Source organism: Lissotriton vulgaris, chromosome 2_2 (assembly GCF_964263255.1).
Source record: "Lissotriton vulgaris chromosome 2_2, aLisVul1.2, whole genome shotgun sequence".
Lineage (NCBI taxonomy): Eukaryota > Metazoa > Chordata > Amphibia > Caudata > Salamandridae > Lissotriton > Lissotriton vulgaris.
In genome coordinates, this window is record NC_141688.1 from 19,041,288 (window position 1) to 19,062,233 (window position 20,946).

Genomic DNA, 20,946 nt, shown 5'->3' on the forward strand with positions numbered 1-20,946 from the left:
GTTGAGTTGAGGGCACTGTTTATCAAGTAATGAGCGTGGGCGGGAGTTTTTTATGTTTTGCCTGTGTGTGTGTGTGTGACTGCTCCTGGGTGTGTGTGTGTGACTGCTCCTGGGTGTGTGTGTGTGTGACTGCTCCTGGGTGTGTGTGTGTGACTGCTCCAGAGTGTGTGTGTGTGTGTGTATGTGACTGCTCCAGAGTGTGTGTGTGTGCTTGTGTGTGTGTGTGTATATGTGACTGCTCCAGTGTGTGTGTGTGTGTGTGTGTGTGTGACTGCTCCAGTGTGTGTGTGTGTGTGTGTGTGTGTGTGTGACTGCTCCAGTGTGTGTGTGTGTGGGTGTGTGACTGCTCCAGTGTGTGTGACTGCTCCAGTGTGTGTGACTGCTCCAGTGTGTGTGTGTGTGTGTGTGTGTGTGTGTGACTGCTCCAGTGTGTGTGTGTGTGTGTGACTGCTCCAGTGTGTGTGTGGGGGGGGCTTTGGGTGTGGCTGGCTCTGGGTGTGTGGGGCTGGGTCTGGGTGTGTGTGTGTGGTAGTAATTGCTGTCTGCTGAGCTCGTTCGTAGGGTACAATAGTTCTCACATTTGCAAGAGGTTAAACTATTGGCAATGTAAATGACAATGCCATTTATTTATCTGTTTTCAAAACCAACACAGAAATACAAATTTTGTCATTTACAATGCCAATAGCTCGAACTTCTCCAAAGGCGAAACCGTTGCATTGTAAATGCTTGTTTTTCTTGATTCTGCAGAGGGTTGTAATGCAGAGGAGTGTGGTATATCTCATAAATAGTACATATATTTACTTAACAATGCATATTCAATATGAATTAAGTAAATATATGTACTATTTATGAGATGAATACAATTAATTTAGAGAAAGTATAAAAATAATTTTGTAAGAAAAGTAAAAAAGAATAAATAAAAGGTATTAACATGAAAAAAATATATGTTTGCCATGTTTTGAAGGACTTTCTTGTAAGTAGAAATTGTGACATTTGTAAAGTAATTAAGGCTATGGGGGAATCATTCTTTGCTTTATCCGTTTACTGTAGCATTATGTAGATTTGGGTGTTTGGGCTTAATGGTTTCAGGCGCTCCGGACTGTCACTTTGGTTTAATAACTTCTCTTAACACGGAGAGGTCTTGTGGAACGGCTTCATCCTCTCCTGTTGCGTTGTGACGGAGACTGCTAAGCTCCGTGACGAGAACGTTCACTCCTGGGCTCCACTCTTGTGTTTGACATCTATTGATAGTGAATGTGCGCACGAGCACCTGGACCGCGTACTCGCTATCTTTTTGGCAATGCTCTGTTTCGGTAGTCACTGATTGGAACGTTCTTGCAGGATTTTTCAGTCTGAGTGTTATTGGTTACCTCTGATTGCGGTAGAGCGTGTTTCGTGATTTTAAACTGTGAGTCGACCGTTTTGTTAGGTTTTTCATACTAAGGAAATATTTTATGTCCTTTTTAGGTTACTTTGAGGGATATTCATTTAATGGTTGTTTAATCTCTGAGATATATATTTTATTAACAAAATTATACAACCTTTTAGGTTACCTTTAGTAGAAGTTGGCACTGTCAGTGGTTAATCAATAATCTGAACACTTTGGAGATTTTGGTGTATATCTATATTTTTGGCATTGCTTTAGGTTGTATACCTTTTGGGAATAGTGTATAATGGAACAAGGTGAAGGATCCATGGAAGATGAGCTCAATAAGGCTATTGAGAAAATAACCAGAGTTGTCTCTTAGAATGGAAAAGGAATGAGAGCTATTGGCTTCTAAATCTTCTTGGTTGGAAAAGGAACTTTTCTGGTCGGAGCTTGAAACAGAGGCTGCACATGGGTCAGCAAAGAAAACCTCTCCGAAGAGGAAGCATGTGGTTACTAGTATCCCTCTGTACAAGAAAAAGAAATCTACTTTGGTAAAACACGTACGCTGTATTGACAGCGTAGAGGAAGGTGCCATGGGCAACCAAGGAGGGCAAATAAAAGGCCTGCATGCAGAGGTGCCAAAAAAGGGTCGAAGACACAAGATTATTTGTGATACTTCCTCCGGAAGTGCAGAGGTAGAACTTAGTAGTTCCGATTTTTATTCTAAGGACGATACGTCATACAGTAATAAGACGTACAAAGAAGGCAATTTGAATAAGGAGTGGTTCTCTGTTAAACCCGGTGGGTGAAAAGATGTTCTACCCTTTAATAAAGCAACCAGTCACCGGAATTGTCTCCTTCAGATCACGTGGCTGATTATATTCTGCGCTGGATCAGAAGGGAGGTGCGTGAAAGACTGAGGTCTGAGTGCCCAAGGCTAACTCTTGAGAATAAATTGTTGGTGACTCCAGAACTTGATTCAAAGATTATTGCCTTTATTGACAAAGGGGGTCGCGATCCTAGAAAGGGTATTGTTGAAGTCTCCTGTCAGGCAGGTTGTTGGATATAGTTGGCCCTTTGTCTAAGATTTTGTGACCTGATTGAGGGAAGCCTATGTCGACAAAAGCGATGTGGAAGAATTGCGTCCGTGTCCAGAGAGCCTTATGCTTGTTAGGTAACGCTAATACTGCACTCTCTATTGAAGACGTAAGGGTATTAGATTCCAAATAGACCCGAAACTTGTAGATCTGACGTATAAAGAAGGGCCTGCGGCCAATGATCTCCTTTTTGGAGACTGTTTTATAAAAGACCTTTGAAATATGTGGGGGGTTTTAGCTCCCTTCATAAGTCTCAAAGAGAAATAAAAAATAAGGTTTTCCATGATCGTGTTTTTAGGTCGGCAGGGAGAACATGGGACAGGTACCCCGGCCAAGGCATCACTAGAGGTTCCCTTTCGCATGGCTACAGAGGTTTCCAGGGCCAACAGTCATTCCGTGGTGGCAGATTTTACCCCCAGAGACAAAGATCAAGGGGAAGAAATGATCGCAGAGACAGGCGGATCGGATGGAATGTCTGGTAAGTCTAGACATTTCCGTTATCCCCTTAAAATTGAGTGACAGACTTGCCCAATTTTATCATGATTGGTTTCAGATTACAAGAGACCCTTGGGTATTGGAAACGGTGCAGGGGTTTCGGATAGAGTTTATTGCTTATCCTGTTCAAAATGTGTTACCAATACATCTAGTTTTCAAAAATGAACAGATAGATCTGATGTATAGCGAGGTGCAAGAATTAATAAACAAAGGAGCGATAGTAAGAGAGAGAGAGAGAGAGAGAGAGAGACCAAGTCAATGGGTTTGTGAGCAACATCTTTCTGGTAGAAAGGAAAGGCAAAGGTACGCATCCAGTTATAAATCTGGGAGAGCAGCATGATTGGGTGGTTTACCACCATTTCAAAATGGAGGGGATACATTTACTGAAGGATGTGTTACTGAATGGCGATTGGAGTACCCGATTGGATTTAAAGGATGCCTACCTTACGATTTCAATTTGCATGGATCATCAAAGGTTTCTGAGGTTTGTTTGTTAATATTAGATGTGTAAGTTTGTTTTCTTACCTTTCGGCATCATGGTGCTTTACGCAGGTTCTTAGACTCGTGGCAGCGGGTTTGAGAGAGCAAGAGCGAGGTGTACACCTGATAATTTATTTGGACGACCTCCTAAAAATGGAACAAGATAGGAAAACTCTATTGCATACAAAACTGGCTGTAGATTTACTGGAATCCCTGGATTTTGTGGTAAACAGGAAAAAAGTAAAAATATTTGACCAAGTCAGCAAGCACAATTCTTAGGTTTTGTAGTAGACACCAAGGAAGGTGTATTGAAGTTGCCAAAGAAGAAGTTAAAAATGATTTGAAAGGAAATCAAGAATACTCTCAGGTTGAACTGTGTATCTTTAAGAATGTTAGCGCACCTTGTTAATACTTTATTATCCACAATTCAGGCTGTTAGTAGGCTCTTTTGCAATAAAATGTTTTGGGCATAAGACTGCAAGATGCTCTGTAGTTTTGAGGATGGACAATGTTTCTGCCATAAGGTATTTAAACAGATTGGGGGGACCTCGCTCAAAGTGTCTAGCAGACTTTGCGAAAGTATTTTGGTAGTACTACATGGAGAGGAACATTTATGTACAGGAAGAACCCATTCCAGGCAAGTCCCATTCTGTAGCAGATTGGTACTCTTGGAATTTTTATGATTCCAGCGACTGGACCTTGGACAGGACGTTGTATTCTCAAAATGTAACCTATCTTTGGGGCCCCTTTCAGGTAGACCTCTCTGCGAACAGTCAACACGCAACTGGAGAAGTTCTTCATTTGGCACCCGGAGGCAGGCCAGGATAGATGCTTTTATGCATGATTGGAAGGGTATCCAACCCTATGCTTTCCCTCACTTTGCAATGATCAGCAGAGTTACAAAGCTGATTCGCAAATGGAATGGAGATGGTGGTAGTGATCACCCCCTATTAGAGTTCACAAGCATGGTGCCCTATGTTGTTAGAAAGAGGAGTGTGGATTTCCCAGTATTTCCAATGTTTCAAGGTATCTTACGGGGTCCTCAAGGAGAAATTCATGGTCTAGTAGAAACAGGTCAACTCCAACTTGTAGATTGGAGACTTTCAGGAAAGTCTACAGAAAGCCTGGACTTTCATTGGAGGCTTCAAAATTTGTTGAAGAATCGTGGGCACCTGGAAATATGAAGGCCTACAAATCAGCATAGAATGGTTGGTGTGTGGAAAGGTACCTGGATCCCTTATCAGCAGATATAGTTAAGGTGTTGAATTTCCTAACAGACTTGTTTTCGAAGGGTTTAGCTCGCAGATAAGTAAATTTATATAGATCAACTATTTCTGCGGGTCACGTTTTGGTGAATGGCATTACAGTTGAACAAGATATTATGGAGAGAAAGTTATTAAGCATCAGGTTGGCTAAACCCCCTGGTACTAGATCTCCATCTCTCTGGGATGTTTCTCACGTACTTGTTTTTCTAGAATCTTGGTATGATAATGTAGGGTTGAATTTAAAATATTTGTCCTACAAATTAACTCTGCTGCTGTGCCTTCTTTCTTTCCGCAGACTTTCGGATGTTCGTGCTTTAGAGATTAATAGTAGGTGTTTTACTCCTGAGGGTATCTGTTTTCATATTAAACAAAGAACTAAAACTAATTCTTTTCCTATACTTTACCCTTATTTGGATAAAAAGGAAAAACTTTGTGTGTTGCATTGTGTAAAGGAGTATGAACGTGGAACGGTGTCGTTAAGACCTCCTGGTGTGGAGCAATTAATAATTTCTTTTAGACACCCCTATAAGGCAGTGTCCTCCAACTTTGGCGAGATGGGTGAAAGAATTGATGAAAACAGCAGGTATCCAGGAAAGTTTGTTTGGTGCGCACTCAGTTAAAGGTGCGGCTGCTTTTAAAGCATGTGTCCTGTGTGATCCTGCAAGACATTCTTCGTTGTTCTAATTGGTCTTCTGATTCTCTGTTTAGACGTTTTTATTTCAAACCCATTGATAGTGCGGCAAGATGCTTGGTTAATATGCTTTAAATTTGACCTCCGAGTCTTGACATAAAATGAAGCCTCGCTGGGCTGAAAATCTGGATTTTATTAAAGGTACAGAGGCTAATATTATTCCTCTCAATGTGTTCACAACCCTGGTGTTATCTGTTTCTTGCCAAACAGGCCAAGCCTAAACGGAATGGAGCATCTTGGATTTCTTTCAGCTTTTTTTCAACGAGGTTAACGAAGCAAAAGGTCCTTTTCATCAATTTTAATTGCACAAAGACATTACGTTTTCGGAAATGTGCATACGTTCGATTTCATTTCAGAGACCATAAAGGAAGGGAGAGAACTGGTTGCTGTTTTATTTTTTATTTTTTATTGTGTATTTGGAATGTTGTTCAAAAGTTCTATATTCTCTATTCTAGAAGCTATATAAATGCTGCTGAGTGGTAGCAATGAAGGATTTATTGCATAAAATTAGCCTGTGTCTTTAATAAAATCCAGATTTTCAGCCCACCGAGGCTGTGGAAAATATACATTTTCTTCAACATCCAAAATCGCAGTTGACTGATGTGCAATGTCTAGACCCAACACCTGGGACTATGCTACTGAGGAGTCCTAGATTATGATGCATTTTTACAGAGCCACCGTCAACGATCTCCTCTGAGAGCCTGACCTTGTAATGTCTCTGGCCTCCCTGGGTCAGGCTGACGCGGCTAGAGCATGAACATCTGGCACTCTGGCCTTCCGCACCGTGCCCTGGTAAGCTGTGCCAGTTGTTTTGGCCCTGCCTCCTGTACGGACAGAACCGTGGGTTAGCCAGGGTCACCACTGCAGCGCCCTCTGCTCCCTTTGGCCTACCTCTGTTGCTTGAAAGCTGCGTTAGTAACATTCGTCCCATATCTACTGAAAGATAGAACACAACATTTGTTTCAGCACTCAAAGTTGTGCGCCCTCTGAGCATTAATTCAAGAGGCTGGGGGACTGCAAGTGCAATGCATGGTGTGTGGAGGTTAGCCGTTGTCCTGTTAGTACAGGGTTTCTTCCCTCTTGTAAACGGGCGGCTTTTTGGTTAAGTCTGGGATCCAAATTACAATAGCTTCAACCTAATAAATGGAATTTTAAATTGCGAAATGTAAATGAATGATATGAGACTTACCTACAACTTTGCCACTGACTACAGGTGAGATTATTCCATGTGGGTGTAAAAAAAAAAAAATTAACCCTTGCATACAGGTTAGCGGGAAATCATTCTTCAGACCCAAAACATGTATTGTCCACAAAGTATTAAAATCAGTTCAGTGTTAAAAGAATCAATAGTAAAAATACTAATCCTATAATTAAACCCCGTCCTATCTTCACAACAAGCAGTCTAGATGGAGGGGAAAAGCTTAATTAAAAAAAAAAATTGTTGGTTGAACATAAAATGCATCACTAAATAGGAAAATAAATATAAGGAATCGAATAACAGTGGACACTCCGATCCGGTACCTAATTGGAGTACCACAACTGGGGAGTCTAGATTATTTTGTATGTTGATGCAACTTCGACCTTCAATGTGATATTGAGTTCTCATTTGGAAAAAATGTTCGCAGAACATCTGTAATGACTAATCAATATAGATTTTGAAGTGTTTGGTTTAGATTGGTATATTGAGGAAATAAATCAAAGGTAAAGATACCTACAAGGGCCAATGAGCGGAGGAGAATATTAGTTCAATAGCTAGAGTTACACATGTGATAGCGATCACCAGTGTTGCCTAATAAAAACATGTACGCACTCGTAGGGTAATTTTGACCTACGTTAATATAGATGAACAGGATTAATACCAAAATAAGATTGAGTGATTTATATATCAATAGTTCACCTGGACTCGAGTGAATTTACCCCATAGGATTAAATCAGTGTTTTGCATGCATGCATTACAATGAATGTACTTCAACCAAGTGGAAATGAATCGTAACTCCCTTTCCAGAATAATCCGGAAATGCGTTGAGACATGGAGCAGTAAGAAGAATGCCGCATTTGGCAAACTGCAGTCATTCAAAATATATAAAAGCTTGTGAAAGGGGGGGGTTATTTTTCATGGCCTCTTCAAATCAAGACGTCCTATAATGAATAAAATTGTTAAAGGGGATGTTTTGGGGACTTCCCACACAATGATGCAACCTTTAGAGTCCACATAATGGGTGACTGTTTTTTTTTTTTTACAGAGTTATATGTATGAAAGTAATAGCAGGAGGTCTGCGTTGGCCCTACTAATTGAAATGCGGGATTGATATAGGAGATACACAGACACTCAATGGGAACCTAGTCACTGGTGAACAGAACAGCTGACAATTGTGACAAAATAGTATTGCTTATAGAGTTCCTTGAAGGGCTAAAATACTTTAATACAGGCTTACCAGCCAGCATGTTAAAATGGTTTGAATGTTGTGTAGAACCCATTGCTGCCTCCAAAACTGCTAGGTTACAAAAAATCGGTTTAAAACTTAGGGAAAGGGTAACATTCTGATGGCATTGCAAAAAGGAGTGTACCTATTGCATATGTTTGAATAGGGTGATCCTATTTGAAGCATATGGAAAACATTACAAAAAATTGGTTACAATCCCATGAGAGCAACGAAGATAAACTCTAGTCCTCCCTAATATATAACATCAAAATTAGACGGAAGGTTTCTGGGAAATCGTTTGCCACCAGAGAATCATCCAGAAAACGATCTACAGTCTCATTTGCAGATATATATTCACTGCGGATGCAATAATTGGCTTAATATTTTCTGCAAAACGTTAACAGGTGGCACACCTTGAAGGTGCCAGAAGCAATAATTGAAAAGTCACTGGAAAAATGGGTAAGGATCTTCAGTACCCCATAATGCAAATGGCTTAGCACATGGCTGTACCCCATAATGCAAATGGCTTAGCACATGGCAGTATTTCAGTTGCTCTTCACAAAAAGGCTACAACTGATGACCCATGTAATTATAGACGGATCAAAATTGTTGGATGTGCCTGGGAAGCTCTTCATGAAACACCAGCTAGGTTTTCTGTGGTCCTGGGCTGAGGGAAATACAATGGTACCTTCAGAGCAAACCAAATCACATTCAAACTTTTAAGGAGTAGAATGAGTAACCTCCTGATTCAACAGTTGATATTAGAAAATATGTGGAGAGGAATCCGATAATTGCATACACTAAACTTGTAGGTTTCTTGTCTGCCTTTGAAATTATTACCTGTATTGCGTTCAGGCATATAAGTAACTATATGGGAATCCTACTAGACTTGTTCACATGATAAATTACCCTCTATTACAGTACTTGAAATAAAATAATGATGAGATTTGACAGGGTAGTGTCAAAGAATTTCGCAGGCTCTCCTCCGGCCCACAATACCCTAGGATTAATGTGTATAATGAAGGAAGTGACACGATTAGGACCACGTGGGTCACTCACGACCCAGCTTTCCTCACAAATGAGTCGGTCAGAGAATACAAACTAAAGGTATTTAGTAGAAGTACACTTAAGTGGAGTCTGGTCTGACCAGCCTCCTTAGATTGCTACTGAGGGTCTAACCTTTGCCAACATGGTAACGCATAATGTACATCTTCAGAACCACTAAAGACACGCTCAGACTGGAAATTTCCAGTTGGTAGCGGGTGAACAAAGGAGATACAGAATGTTGAGTGGCAATCCCAGGACCGGTACATGCTGTCTCAGCATCACGTAACTTTGCCTGCACCCGCCGCCCTAAGGGTGGGAGTAGGCCTATCTAGTAAGAAAGGTTTGTGTTGACAAAAAACTGTCTATTTATTAGTACATGAAGCTCAACCTTTGAGAAATACAAAAAAAAATATTGCAGCTGCTTTCTGCTGAGGCAGAGTGGGACAGAAGTTAATTTTGGTCATGGCTCAAAATGCTGACTGAATACAAAATGGTGCAGCGAATGTTAAGTCATACAATGCATAGAGAACTCTACTAAAAGCATTTTTATTCCAACAGACCCTCCTTTTAGCATGAGCTAAAGCATGTTGTTACTGCCTAAAAACAAATAACCACACACATAAGATATATAGTGCCACTACAGGCTAATATATGCATTATCAATATTCAAAAATACCTTCAACTTTTAACATAAGACTGTTGGCATCCTGCGTCATTATGATAGTGGCATTAGTAACAGGCACCGCTACTTTTCTTTTAGGCTTCAGGGTGTTCACACAATAGGCACAACAAGCAGGGTGGCAGTGTATGCAAAGACAACAGGTGAAGATAATACCACCAATGACCACTAGGAAGGTAAGAATCTTCCAACCCAGGACGTGAATATACCCCAGAACCATCCAGAAAGCGTCCAGGTACCATTTTCTTGGTGTATATCGGATAAAAGCCTATTCAACATCTGTACGGCAGAATATACATAGGGGCCGTGGTCTGGGATGTACACACAGCATCTACTGGAACTAACGTGACAGTCCCATCCCCGATAAGCAAGGATGATGTCTAACACCATCCGATTTTGTAAAGTGATGAGCCTTGTAACTTGGAGCTCAGAAGTAATATTGGTCAGAATCCCTGCTGTTGTGTTAATAACCCCTTCTACAACTCTTTTGAGCCGACAAATATTAAGACTGTTAGACATGGGGCCCCAGCAAGTTACTATTCCCTTCATGGTATCTTCAAATTGTTGCAAAGTGATATCTGTCTGATCTAGATCTTCTATGTTAATGACCCTTCTAACTCTGGGCGAGTGCCCAACCATCCCTTCGGGAGCCAGACATAGTCTTGCGTTCCACAAACAAAGTAAACATTAGGGGGTGGTATTAAGGGTGGACTATCGGTCGTTCTCAACCTATATGTGATGTTGCATCTGCTCTCCCGACCTTTATTTTCCCAGTCCCCTGGACACAGAAACTAGCTGTCATGTTGACCACTGATACCATTATCAGCTGCCCTCCTCGCACTTGACCCCGGAAGAAACAACCCCTGCCAACAGTCCACGTCAAACACGTACCACGGCCATTTTTCCTGCTGCCAGACCTTCACCACCGCCTCAACCGCTGACGCCCTAAGATGCATCCTCCTCAACATGCGTTCCATGCACAGACATGCCGTGGAGATCTGGAACCTCCTGAACACCTTCTCACCCGACGTCGCCTTCTTTACAGAAACCTGGACAAACGCCTCTCCGTCCCTGACGTCGACATCGCCATCCCGGATGGATACAAGATCCAGAGGAAGGACCTCTCCAACCACCCGGGAGGAGGCCTCGCCATGGCGCACAAACGCCCTGCGCCTATCCACCTTGAGCAACACCTTCCCCGCTGGCGAACACCTGCATTTTCAGGTCCAGACAAGCCCCAACTCCACACTCCGTGGCACCCTCGCCTACAGACCCATAGGACCTCTTCACTGACACCATCCCTGACCTCATCGCACCCCACACCATAGCTGCAGTGGACTACATAATCATCGGAAACCTGAACTTCCACCTCTACATTCCCAGTGACACAAACTCCACCACCCTCCGGGACCACCTCACCAACATTGGACTGGAACAACTAGTCACCACACCGACTCACAAGTCAGGACACACCCTCAACCCCATCTTTGCAGGTGGAAACAGCGTCCACTTAAGTCACACCACGCAGCCCCTGTGGACCGACCATCACAAGCTCCCCAAACCTGCTCCATTCCCCCAGCAAAGGAACTGGAGCAGAGTCGCAGAGGAGCAGCTCAACTGCACCTTCCACCACAACACCCCCACCGCCGCAACCAATGCCTACCTCTCGGCCAGGGAATTCCACACATGGATCTCCAACTGCGCAGACAAACTCACCCGCTACGCAACTCTGACAGACAACGCCCCAGGAAAGCCACCTGGTTCACCACAAACCTCCAAGAAATCAGATGCACCTCCAGACGCCTGGAAAAGAACTGGAGAAACGGCTAGACACCGGAAAACTACACCACCTACAAGGACGCCATGACGTAATACCACCAACTCATCAGAACCAGCAAAAGTATCTTCATCCACAACAAAATCCTCAATAATTCCAGCACCTCCAAGGAACTCTTCAGCGTCATCCAGGAATTCACCAAGCCCCGCAGCGAACATCACCCCCTCCCAGGACCTCTGCCACAAGCTCAGATCCTACTTCCACCTGATGATCAAAAACCTTTACGACAATTTCAATGACCATACACCTGACTCCCCAGCCATCCCGTCCTCTTGCAATGCCAGCCAGCCCACCATCTCCTCCTGGACACCGATCACCACCAGAGACCGCCTCAACCATGAAAGGCATCCACTTAGGGGCCCACCGCAGAGCGGCCTCCGCAATCGCACCAGAATTACGATGCACCATCCACACCACTTTTTGAGACCTGCACCTTCCCCGACAACTGGAAATGCTCAGAAGCCCTCAGCAGATCCCATGGACCTCCAGAACTACCAGCCCATCTCGCTCCTCCCTTTCGCGGGAAAAGTCACGGAAAAGACTGTCAATGCAGAACTGACAAGTTTCATCGAAGAAACCACTTTTTTGGGGGCGGGGGTTCCGGCAGAGTTAGGGTTAGGTAGATCGTGATCGGACGGATCGAATTACGACACTGAGCCTTGCAGTGTCTACACCTGCAGCGACACATTGATACATTGAACTGACCCCTGCTGGGCATTGTTGTTCGACATGTACCACTTTTTAGGGTGCTGTATGGGTGGTCACTATAATTGTTTAACAGACCATCAACCAAAAAGTGTAGAATGATTAATAGGTCCTGAAGAATTGCTGTCAATCTGACACTAGGCAAGAAACATGTTGGCCTGAGTTTTAGTGCACAACCCTGCAACCTTAGAGCAGGCGTGCACGCCTCTTTTGGTTTTTAATCAGGATAGTGACCACAGTCATTATAATAGTTTTGGTTGGATCACTATCACCCCGTTTTATGTTTCACACATTTTACATCTCCACATCTACACTCACGAGGGCCCTTACACGCACTGCACACAAAGGCTAAGAAAATAAATCTCCGCCAAGAAGGGCCCATCACGGGAGCCGATCTGGTATTGCAGCACCGACCCGTTAAGGAGCAGACCCAGTGATGAAGCAAGACACCTACATAGCTGGCTGGGTGTGTGAGGGTCTTTTTCTGAAAGGAGGAAATATTTTCTCCGACCTTCATGAGCACTCCTGTGCTCTCTTTACACATATTTACCTGTAGGACTCATTAGGAACAGCATACCTTTTTCTTGTTGAAGGTTCATCGAAGACGACACCATCCTCGACCCTTCCGAATGTCGCAGCAACCGAAGCACTGAGACCGCTCTACTCACCGGATGTATGATGGTACAACACGTACCATTACGACGCAGGTTTAACAACGCAAGTCGTTACGACTTGCGTTGGGGGGTGCTGGATAGTGAATAGTTTAATTTACTATTCCAACTCCAGTCCCCTTGGATAGATGGGAAGGTGTTGGATAGTAAATTAAACTATCCCCTATCCTAGAGCGCCCTCCAGCGAAAGTCGTAACGACTTTCGTTGTAAATCCTGCATTGTAACGGTACCGCGTTGTAATGGTTCCGTTGTAAAGGATGTTTCCCCTACTCGCCGCCACAGATGACCTCTGCACCCTCCTTGACCAAGGCCACACTGCAGCCCTGATTCTACTCTACCTTTCACCAGCCTTCGACACAATCTCCCTCCGCACACTCTCCGCCAGACTACACGACGCCGGCATACAAGGACCCGCCCTCGACTGGATCCGATCATTCCTCACCTGCAGAAGACAAAGGATCAGACTGCCACCCCTCTCTGAACCCACAAAAATCCACTGCAGAGTCCCCCAGGGATCATCACTCCGCCCAACCCTATTTAACAGCTACATGCCCACCCCTCCCCCACCCCCGTCGCCATCTTACAACAGCACAGCCTCAGCATAGTATCTTACACTGACGACACCCAGCTCATCCTCTCCTTCAGCAAGTACCCCACCACCACCAAACCCCACTTAAAGGAAGAAATGCAGGACAATGCAGCCTGGATGAGAAACAGCTGCCTAAAGCTCAACTCAGAGAAGACCGAAGTCCTCGTCCTCGGAACCAACCCATCAGCATGGAACACCTGGTGGTCCACTGCCCTCGGCAGCCCTCCCCGCTCCCCCGACACCTCCACCCCCCCACCCCCCACGTGTCACGCCAGAAACTGCATTGTATGCTACTCCTCCCTCTCCATGAACTGGCAGGTCAACGCCGGTGCCTCCAGCTGTTTCAACACCCTCCGTAAGACTTTCAAATGGATCCCACCCGAGTCAAGGAAGACAGTCACCCACCCACTCATCACAGCAGGCTAGATTACGGAAAAACCCTCTACGCTGGCGTAAACCATTATCTACTACGCAAGCTCCAGACAATACAGAACACCGACGCTAGACTCGTCCTCGGTATGCCTCGACACAAACGCATCAGCCAACACCTACGGAAGCTCCACTGACTCCCCGTCGAAGAGTCACCTTAAAGATACTCACCCACGCCTACAAATGACTAACCGTCGGACCCCAATATCTCAACGATCGAATCACCCTCCACGTACCCGAAAGAAACCTTCGATCTGGCAACCTCGTCCTCGCTGAGACCAATGCATCTGCAAAACTAAAGCAGGAGGAAGAGCCTTTTCCTACATCGCGGCCAACACCTGGAACGAGCCCCATATTGACGTAAGATGAGCCCCCTCCCTGAACTCTTTCAGGAAGGCTCTCAAGACCTGGCTTTTCAGCTAAGTAGATCTGCTGCCCTTCACATCCCCCCACACTCCTATCCCTTCTCCCCCCCACCCCCCCCCCTCCCCTCCCAGTCCCTTGAGACCCCCACTGGTGAGTAGCGTGCTTACAGTTCCCTGATTGATTGCTCGATTGGTATTGGCTTATCCACAGTAACCTTACGAGCCTGGAAAGACTGGAAATATTGTGATGTGTTGAACCCCAGAAAATCGAGACCATATCCCATTTCTAACCCCCTTGCAGTGCCTAATATGAGCCGGAGCTTTCCGGTGCTGAGCACCGGCACTTAATTGGTTTCCGGTGCCCGCCACCGAATTGTCAACACCACACTTGGGGCAGTCTGCCACAAGGTGGCGTTGCTCATGTAATATAGAGATGAGCAGTATGACAGTTGTTTAGGAGAACAATATCCATTAAAAAATCACCAATACCTGCCTCCTCTGCCATTCCTTTAGCTTTGGGGACCTGGAATAATCTGAAATGTCTCATTTGGTTAGTAGTTGTTTTGGCAGCGATTGGTGGTGCAAGCTGCCGTGGTCTCCTGGTCAGAGCCCTGGCACTTAATATTTTACAAATTAAGCTTTGCCCCCGTGTATGCATGTATGCATGCATGCACTTAAGAACAATCTACCAAACGGCTCCTGGCCTTCCGAAGTACAGGGGGGGGGGGGAGCCCTATGCGGGAAATGTACATTCTGTACCATGCTGCGAGAATCAGCATGTTTTCTCTCTAAAGAATCAAATTGGGGATGGGAACACAATACTGAGCAATGCAAACCACCCCTTGCAATTGCTAATATAGGACAATGGCATGGATAACAAGTTCTCACTTTTATGTGTCACTGAGGGAAGTAGTCCTCACACCCAACAATTAGTTGTTAGACACATTATGAGCCTGATGCAACATTTGTATAAACATATTCCCGTTATAAGACTTTCGGTGTTCTCCTTTGTGAGGGGACAAAGTGACAAATATGTGTGCAGGGGGAATGGGTGTTGTCCCAATCACAGAGCGTACAGGATACTTTTCCTCCATGAACCAAGGTATCCCTAATACAAATATTAATGAAATTGCAATCATTGCTGCAAAAACTATTTTACTTTGTGTGGACCAACCCTGCTCTGGGCATGGATGTGCAAATGGCTGTTCTTCCTCCATAATGGGTGACCAAACTGATACATTGTAGGAAAAAGGAATGCAATATAACAGATGGCAAAGACCACAGTTCGTCAGAGCTTCACTGGTAGACTCCTATTCATCAATGTTGGCACTCTCGAGAGGACCAGCGGTGGAGCTGTTCGATCCTAGCTCTTGAAGAAATCCCTCGTCGTCCAGGATACCGTATTCCCCCCCTCCCACCCCCTCGAGTAGCATTTTCGGTCTATCCTGTCTGTTGTCCAAACAATGCACCAATTTCGCATCTCCCTAAACTACTGTTGGTACCTTAGGTAAGGTGCACCTTGTCTTGTGCAATCTTTCCCCTCTAATCTGATTTCTCCTTTGGTGCACTGTTCCTCTGTCTGGGGCGCAAATTGTACCTAGCTACTCCAGGCACAGAGGGGTCAATAAAAAGGGGTTCAGACACATAGGGGCCAGTGGAGTGGTGTTATTGAGTTGCCTTAATCTCCGGGGGCACTGCTGCATTTAGTGCCTCATTGTTCTCCGCTTCAGTTTGCGTCCACGTGAGCTGGGCATCCGAAAAAGGGAACACATTGTGGGACTTGCTCCCGCTCAGAGTCCCCTAATCCATCCTTGACCCACTGATCATGCGTCCTGGGGAGAGGAACTCTGCGGCAATGTTGACCATGAATCCAGTTCTTTCGGCCGGTGACTTTGACTGCCGTGCGGGTGGCAAGGAGCACCTGGACTGGCCCCTTCCACCTCTGCTCCAAGTTCATCTTTCTCTGGAAATTCCAGATTAATATATAATCACCAGGCCAAATGTCATGTCCTAGCCCCTCAGGTACTGGCGGGAGAGAATCCTGGATCTGTTGGTGAATAGAACGCAGACTTTTAGTTAACTCTTACAGATAGTCCTGCAACAGAGGATATTCAATTTCTGAAAACCGACGAGGACGCTGGATGCCCCAGAGATTTTCCAGGCACCCAAACACAACCTTGTAGGGTGACAGTCCTGTTCTAGAATGCGCTGTAGTTCTTGTGGACAAAAGGGCTAATGGAAATGGAAAAACATCTGGCCACTGCAACCCTGTGCTCTCCTGAATCTTTGCCAATTTCAGTTTGAGTACCATTGTACTTCTCAACCAAACCCTGCTGACTGGGGGTGATTCGCGGCATGACATTTTTGTCTGATATGTAGTCCCTCACAAACCTGTTGAATGACTCTTGCATTAAAGTGACTTCCTTTATCAGTCCAAATCCAACTAGATAAGCCAAAGGCAGGAAAGAACTTCTTCTTTTGGAGTATTTTTGCAGTCGCTATGGCTGGATTTTCTTTGGTATGGTAAGCCTCCACCTGTTTACTGAATGCACAAACCACCACTAACACATTTCAAATTGTTGACTGTCCATTTCTATATAGTCTATCTGAAGGACCTCAAAAGGGAAAGTGGGAGGTGCAAAATTACCAGGTGGCGTAGGGGTACCTTTTCCAGGATTGTGCATCATACACACCATACAATATTGGACCAGATGGGCGGCAGTCTTTGGAATGTTATCATTTTGTCATACAGGGTCTAACAACTTACAAATACCTTTTAGCACTGATGTGGGCTGGCTCGTGCGCCATGGTGACTACGGGAAGTACATATGCATCCGGCAGCATCCATCTCTGTTTCCCTGACTTATCAGTCCAGCACCCCTCCTCATCCAAACGTGCTGTACTTTACTGCCATATTGCTAATTCCTCAATTGTTCCCTCACTCTGTATCTTCTTTACATTTCCGGCATATCCTCAAACATGGTGACGTCGGGCACCCACCTCTCAGGACCTGTTACAAACGTCCTTTTCATCTTTGTTCCGATTGCAGACTAGACAGCTAAGGAGACAAAGGCATTCCCCTTCCCCACATTGTTAGTGATTGTCTAGTGGGCGCTGCACTTCACTATCGCTAATTTCTTGGAGTATCTAAGCCTTCAAATGTCTATGTATAAGGGGTCCATGCTGGATCTTCATCTCATGGGAAGTGAGAAACCCTCTCTCTGCGCAGAGCCCCCCAAAATTATGGGCGACTCCAAAGGCATACTGACTGCCAGTATAGATATTGACCGTGAGTCACTCACTCAACTCGCAGCCCTCACAAGCTCGAATAAGGGCAACAAGCTCTGCAGCTTGGGCCGACTGATCGGGAACTTGTGACGTCTCCACTACCGTGTACAGTGTTGTGATTGCTTCTGCAACCAGGCTCGCTCCCTTGCTTGCAGAATTTTGTACTGAGGAATGTGAGACAAAATGGCATTGTCTTTAATTTTAATGGAAACTGGAGGTATCTGCAATAGTCCTACATCCATGTAACCCATTGCCCACATTCGGACCCATTGTCAGGTTTCAGGTTCAGGTTTTAAAGTCTTTATTTTGATTTTTAACAAATCATAAAAGACACATTAAAATACAAAAGAATATTACTAATTCAATTTAGAACATCCACAGAAAAACAATACTTTAAGGAATATTTAAACACTAACAAACAATATACAAATAAGTATACAAATAAAAAGAACATTTCATGACAAATGGATAAAACAGGATTAAATTTCAATTAATGAATAAAAACCTGAGTATTTCATATAAAAAATGAGAATAAAAATCATTGCATTAAAGGTCAACATTGCAGTTCAGAATTACAGAAAAAGAAACAAGGGATGCAGATGATGAAACTTGGCACTAATGCATACTGGTTTTTAGCCTTAGAAGCCAAGCCCATCCCAGATACTTTGCCAAAGTTACCACAAAGAGTTCTGAGGTGTTAATCCTAAGCACCCATATGCCTTCCATCGCTGTTTTAAATGGTAATTTTTGAAACAAAGGTTTTAACCATTTCTTTCGGGGTGCATCGTACCTTGGGCAGGCAAAAAGAAAATGACCTTCAGATTCAACATGACCTGGGCAATATGTACAATTGGGCGATATCCCTGTGGACCGTTTGTTCAGAAAGGTGTTTAAGGGCAGAGCGCCCACTCTAAACTGGTGGTACAACTTCTTATCTAACGGTCGAGATATAATATCCCAGTATGGCTCTCTCGATTGGTCAAGCTTGAATGTCAAAAACCTGCCTGTAAGGCCGTTTTTGTTGGATAGCAGGACTCTTTTTAGGCGGGTTGTGGCCCAATATAGTGATTTAAATTCGTCTTTGGGTGGGAAAACGTTAGATTGTGGGGATGTCCATAGATGTTCCAAGCCCATGTCTTTAAGAATGGATTTAACTGCAGAAAGCCATGGTATTTTCCCTGAACCCCTGATAGACCTAACTTCCGACAGTTCTTTTGCAAAGAGGGATAGATCTGGGGATGTGTATATCCGTCTCCACAATGCCACTAACCTAAATCTTGCCATCTCATTAATAGGTGGGGAACCTCGGTCCAAACACAGAGGGATCAAGGGTGTAGACTGTGGGAGACCCACTAAATTTCGAAGGAATCTACATTGAGTTTTGAACAGGATAGACAAGTCCATGTGGCCCCATAGATCCGCGCCATATAAGATGGCTGTAGAGATTTTAACGTCATAGATCTTAAGGGCCGGTAGGACCCGTTTTGTAATTGATTCCTTCTGCTCTTTAATGAGGCAACCAGTTAGCCTGGCAAGTTTAAGATGTTGCATATTAATCTGGTCTTTCCATCTTAAACGGCTATCAAGGGTAACCCCTAAATAGGTCATGGTATCGACCTGTTCGAGGTTTACTCCGTTCAACTTCACTGAACTTCGGACTAAGTGGTTTTTTGTAAAAACCATAAATTTTGTTTTCCCCACATTGACTACCAAATTATTGATGGCCCAGTACTCCTCGAAGCGGTCAAGAGCCCGCTGAAGTCCGCCGCGTGTTTTTGAGAGGATTAGAGTGTCATCTGCGAAGATGAGTAAAGGGAACCTCATCCCTGCCAGCATTGGTGCATCAGTGGGGGTATCCATGAAAAATTTAACAACTTGATCGATAAAAAGGAGGAAGAGGGTAGGGGCCAGGACACACCCCTGGCGGACACCTCGAGTTACCGGGAATGTTTCCGTCACTTGTCCCTGACCCCCCCCACCTCACCCTCGCAAAGTTGTCCTCATGGAGTCTTACAATGAGGTCCAGTAATTCTAGTGGGCACCCCAGATTTTTCAGCACACCCCACAGCCTGTCCCTAGGCACTAGATCGAAGATTGTCATATAAACACCTTCTGGGGAACAATAAATGGTTGCGTGCAACTCCTTTTATTAAATCTAAACCCATCCGATTTTCTCCGCTAGTAGATGTCAACAAAAATGGCGAATCCATAGTAAAAGGACTATAGTCCATGTAAGCGGCTCGGAAATGGGGTTCACAACCAGTATACCAGAAAATCCTACAGAAACATTATGGTCAGAACGAGCTGCCCCAGGGATCAGTGAACGAGAAATAGAGCTATTCATTGCACCTGTATCCACCAAAAATTCCTTAGCTGAACCTTGCAAATCTGCAGTAACGTAAGGACTGTGCTGATCTACAGGTATCTGAACTGGTCCCTCACTCTGTCCCTGGCTGTCTTAGCTGGGAGACATTCTGGTCACCTCTTCTATATCCTAGTCATCCTGATACGACTGATCGCCCCTATTGTCATCAAAGTAGAGTTCCATCAGGACGGTCCTGTGGGGCTGCTTCATTCTGAGCTCAGTCCTGTTCACTAGCTCCACAACCCAGTCCATGAGATCCTTGTCCTCTAGGGGCTACAACTTCCTGCAACAACACTGGACACTCTCTACGCCAATGTCCCTCCTCTTTACAATACGCACACTGATTCGGCCCTACGGCGTAATAGTCTGGCTAGGACGCAGGAGCGGTCTGGCCAGTCCCCCTAGAAGCCTGTGCATCAACACCTTCGTCTTCAATTCTTTATGCTTTTTCTCCCCCTTCTCCTAGTTTTCCCTATGCTTCTAAAATGGTGCCATACTCAATATTCCAGAAGGGGAGGAGGTAGTCCAAGTGCTCTCTGAGGCCTGTAATCGCGTCGTGATCTCAGCAAGCGGGTTCATAACAAATCTATTAATGAACAATCAGACACCTTCCTCCACCGACAAATCGTGTCCATTAAAGTCCCAAAACACCCCCTCAAACCGAGTGGGGAAAAATCTAACAGTTTGATGTTTCTTAATACGACATGCCGTTAACTTGTACCAATCTACCATTCTCGGTGGGTTAAGAGAATGCATATATGTAATAATTCGGCCAGGCAAAGCTAGTATCTCGGCCTAGGGCTTCTCACCAGCCTTCCTCTCCTGGTCTCATGCGTTAATCTGATCCCAGGTACCACCCAATTCCACAACGTGGTCCTGCGTGTGCACCGGTCTCCAAATGTCTACAGGCACCAACAGATGAAAGAACATTTCAATATCACTGTCTATCACGCAGCCTCAGTCAATTCCTTATACTTTGCAGTAGGATTTTTTCTGGAGTCGGGTAACTGCGTCTTGAGCGACAAAACCGCACTCCTTTTCCATGGAGTGTAAACCCATTGTCCTTCAAAACAAAAAGGCCTTTACCCATGGTCTAGTAACATTATCATGCTGATCCCGCAGCTCCGGTATTTCCGGGTGATGTATAGGA

At 44.6% G+C, this 20,946-nt stretch overlaps 1 protein-coding gene across 1 annotated transcript in view; it reads left to right on the forward strand.

The window, feature by feature from the left end:
• The first annotated feature begins 5,260 nt into the window (after positions 1-5,260).
• The window catches only part of OAZ2 (ornithine decarboxylase antizyme 2), a 148,082-nt gene continuing 132,396 nt past the window's right edge, over positions 5,261-20,946 (forward strand). Inside the window, 1 exon segment of the mRNA XM_086959929.1 lies at positions 5,261-5,289. Coding sequence (XP_086816055.1) covers positions 5,261-5,289 — 29 coding nt within the window.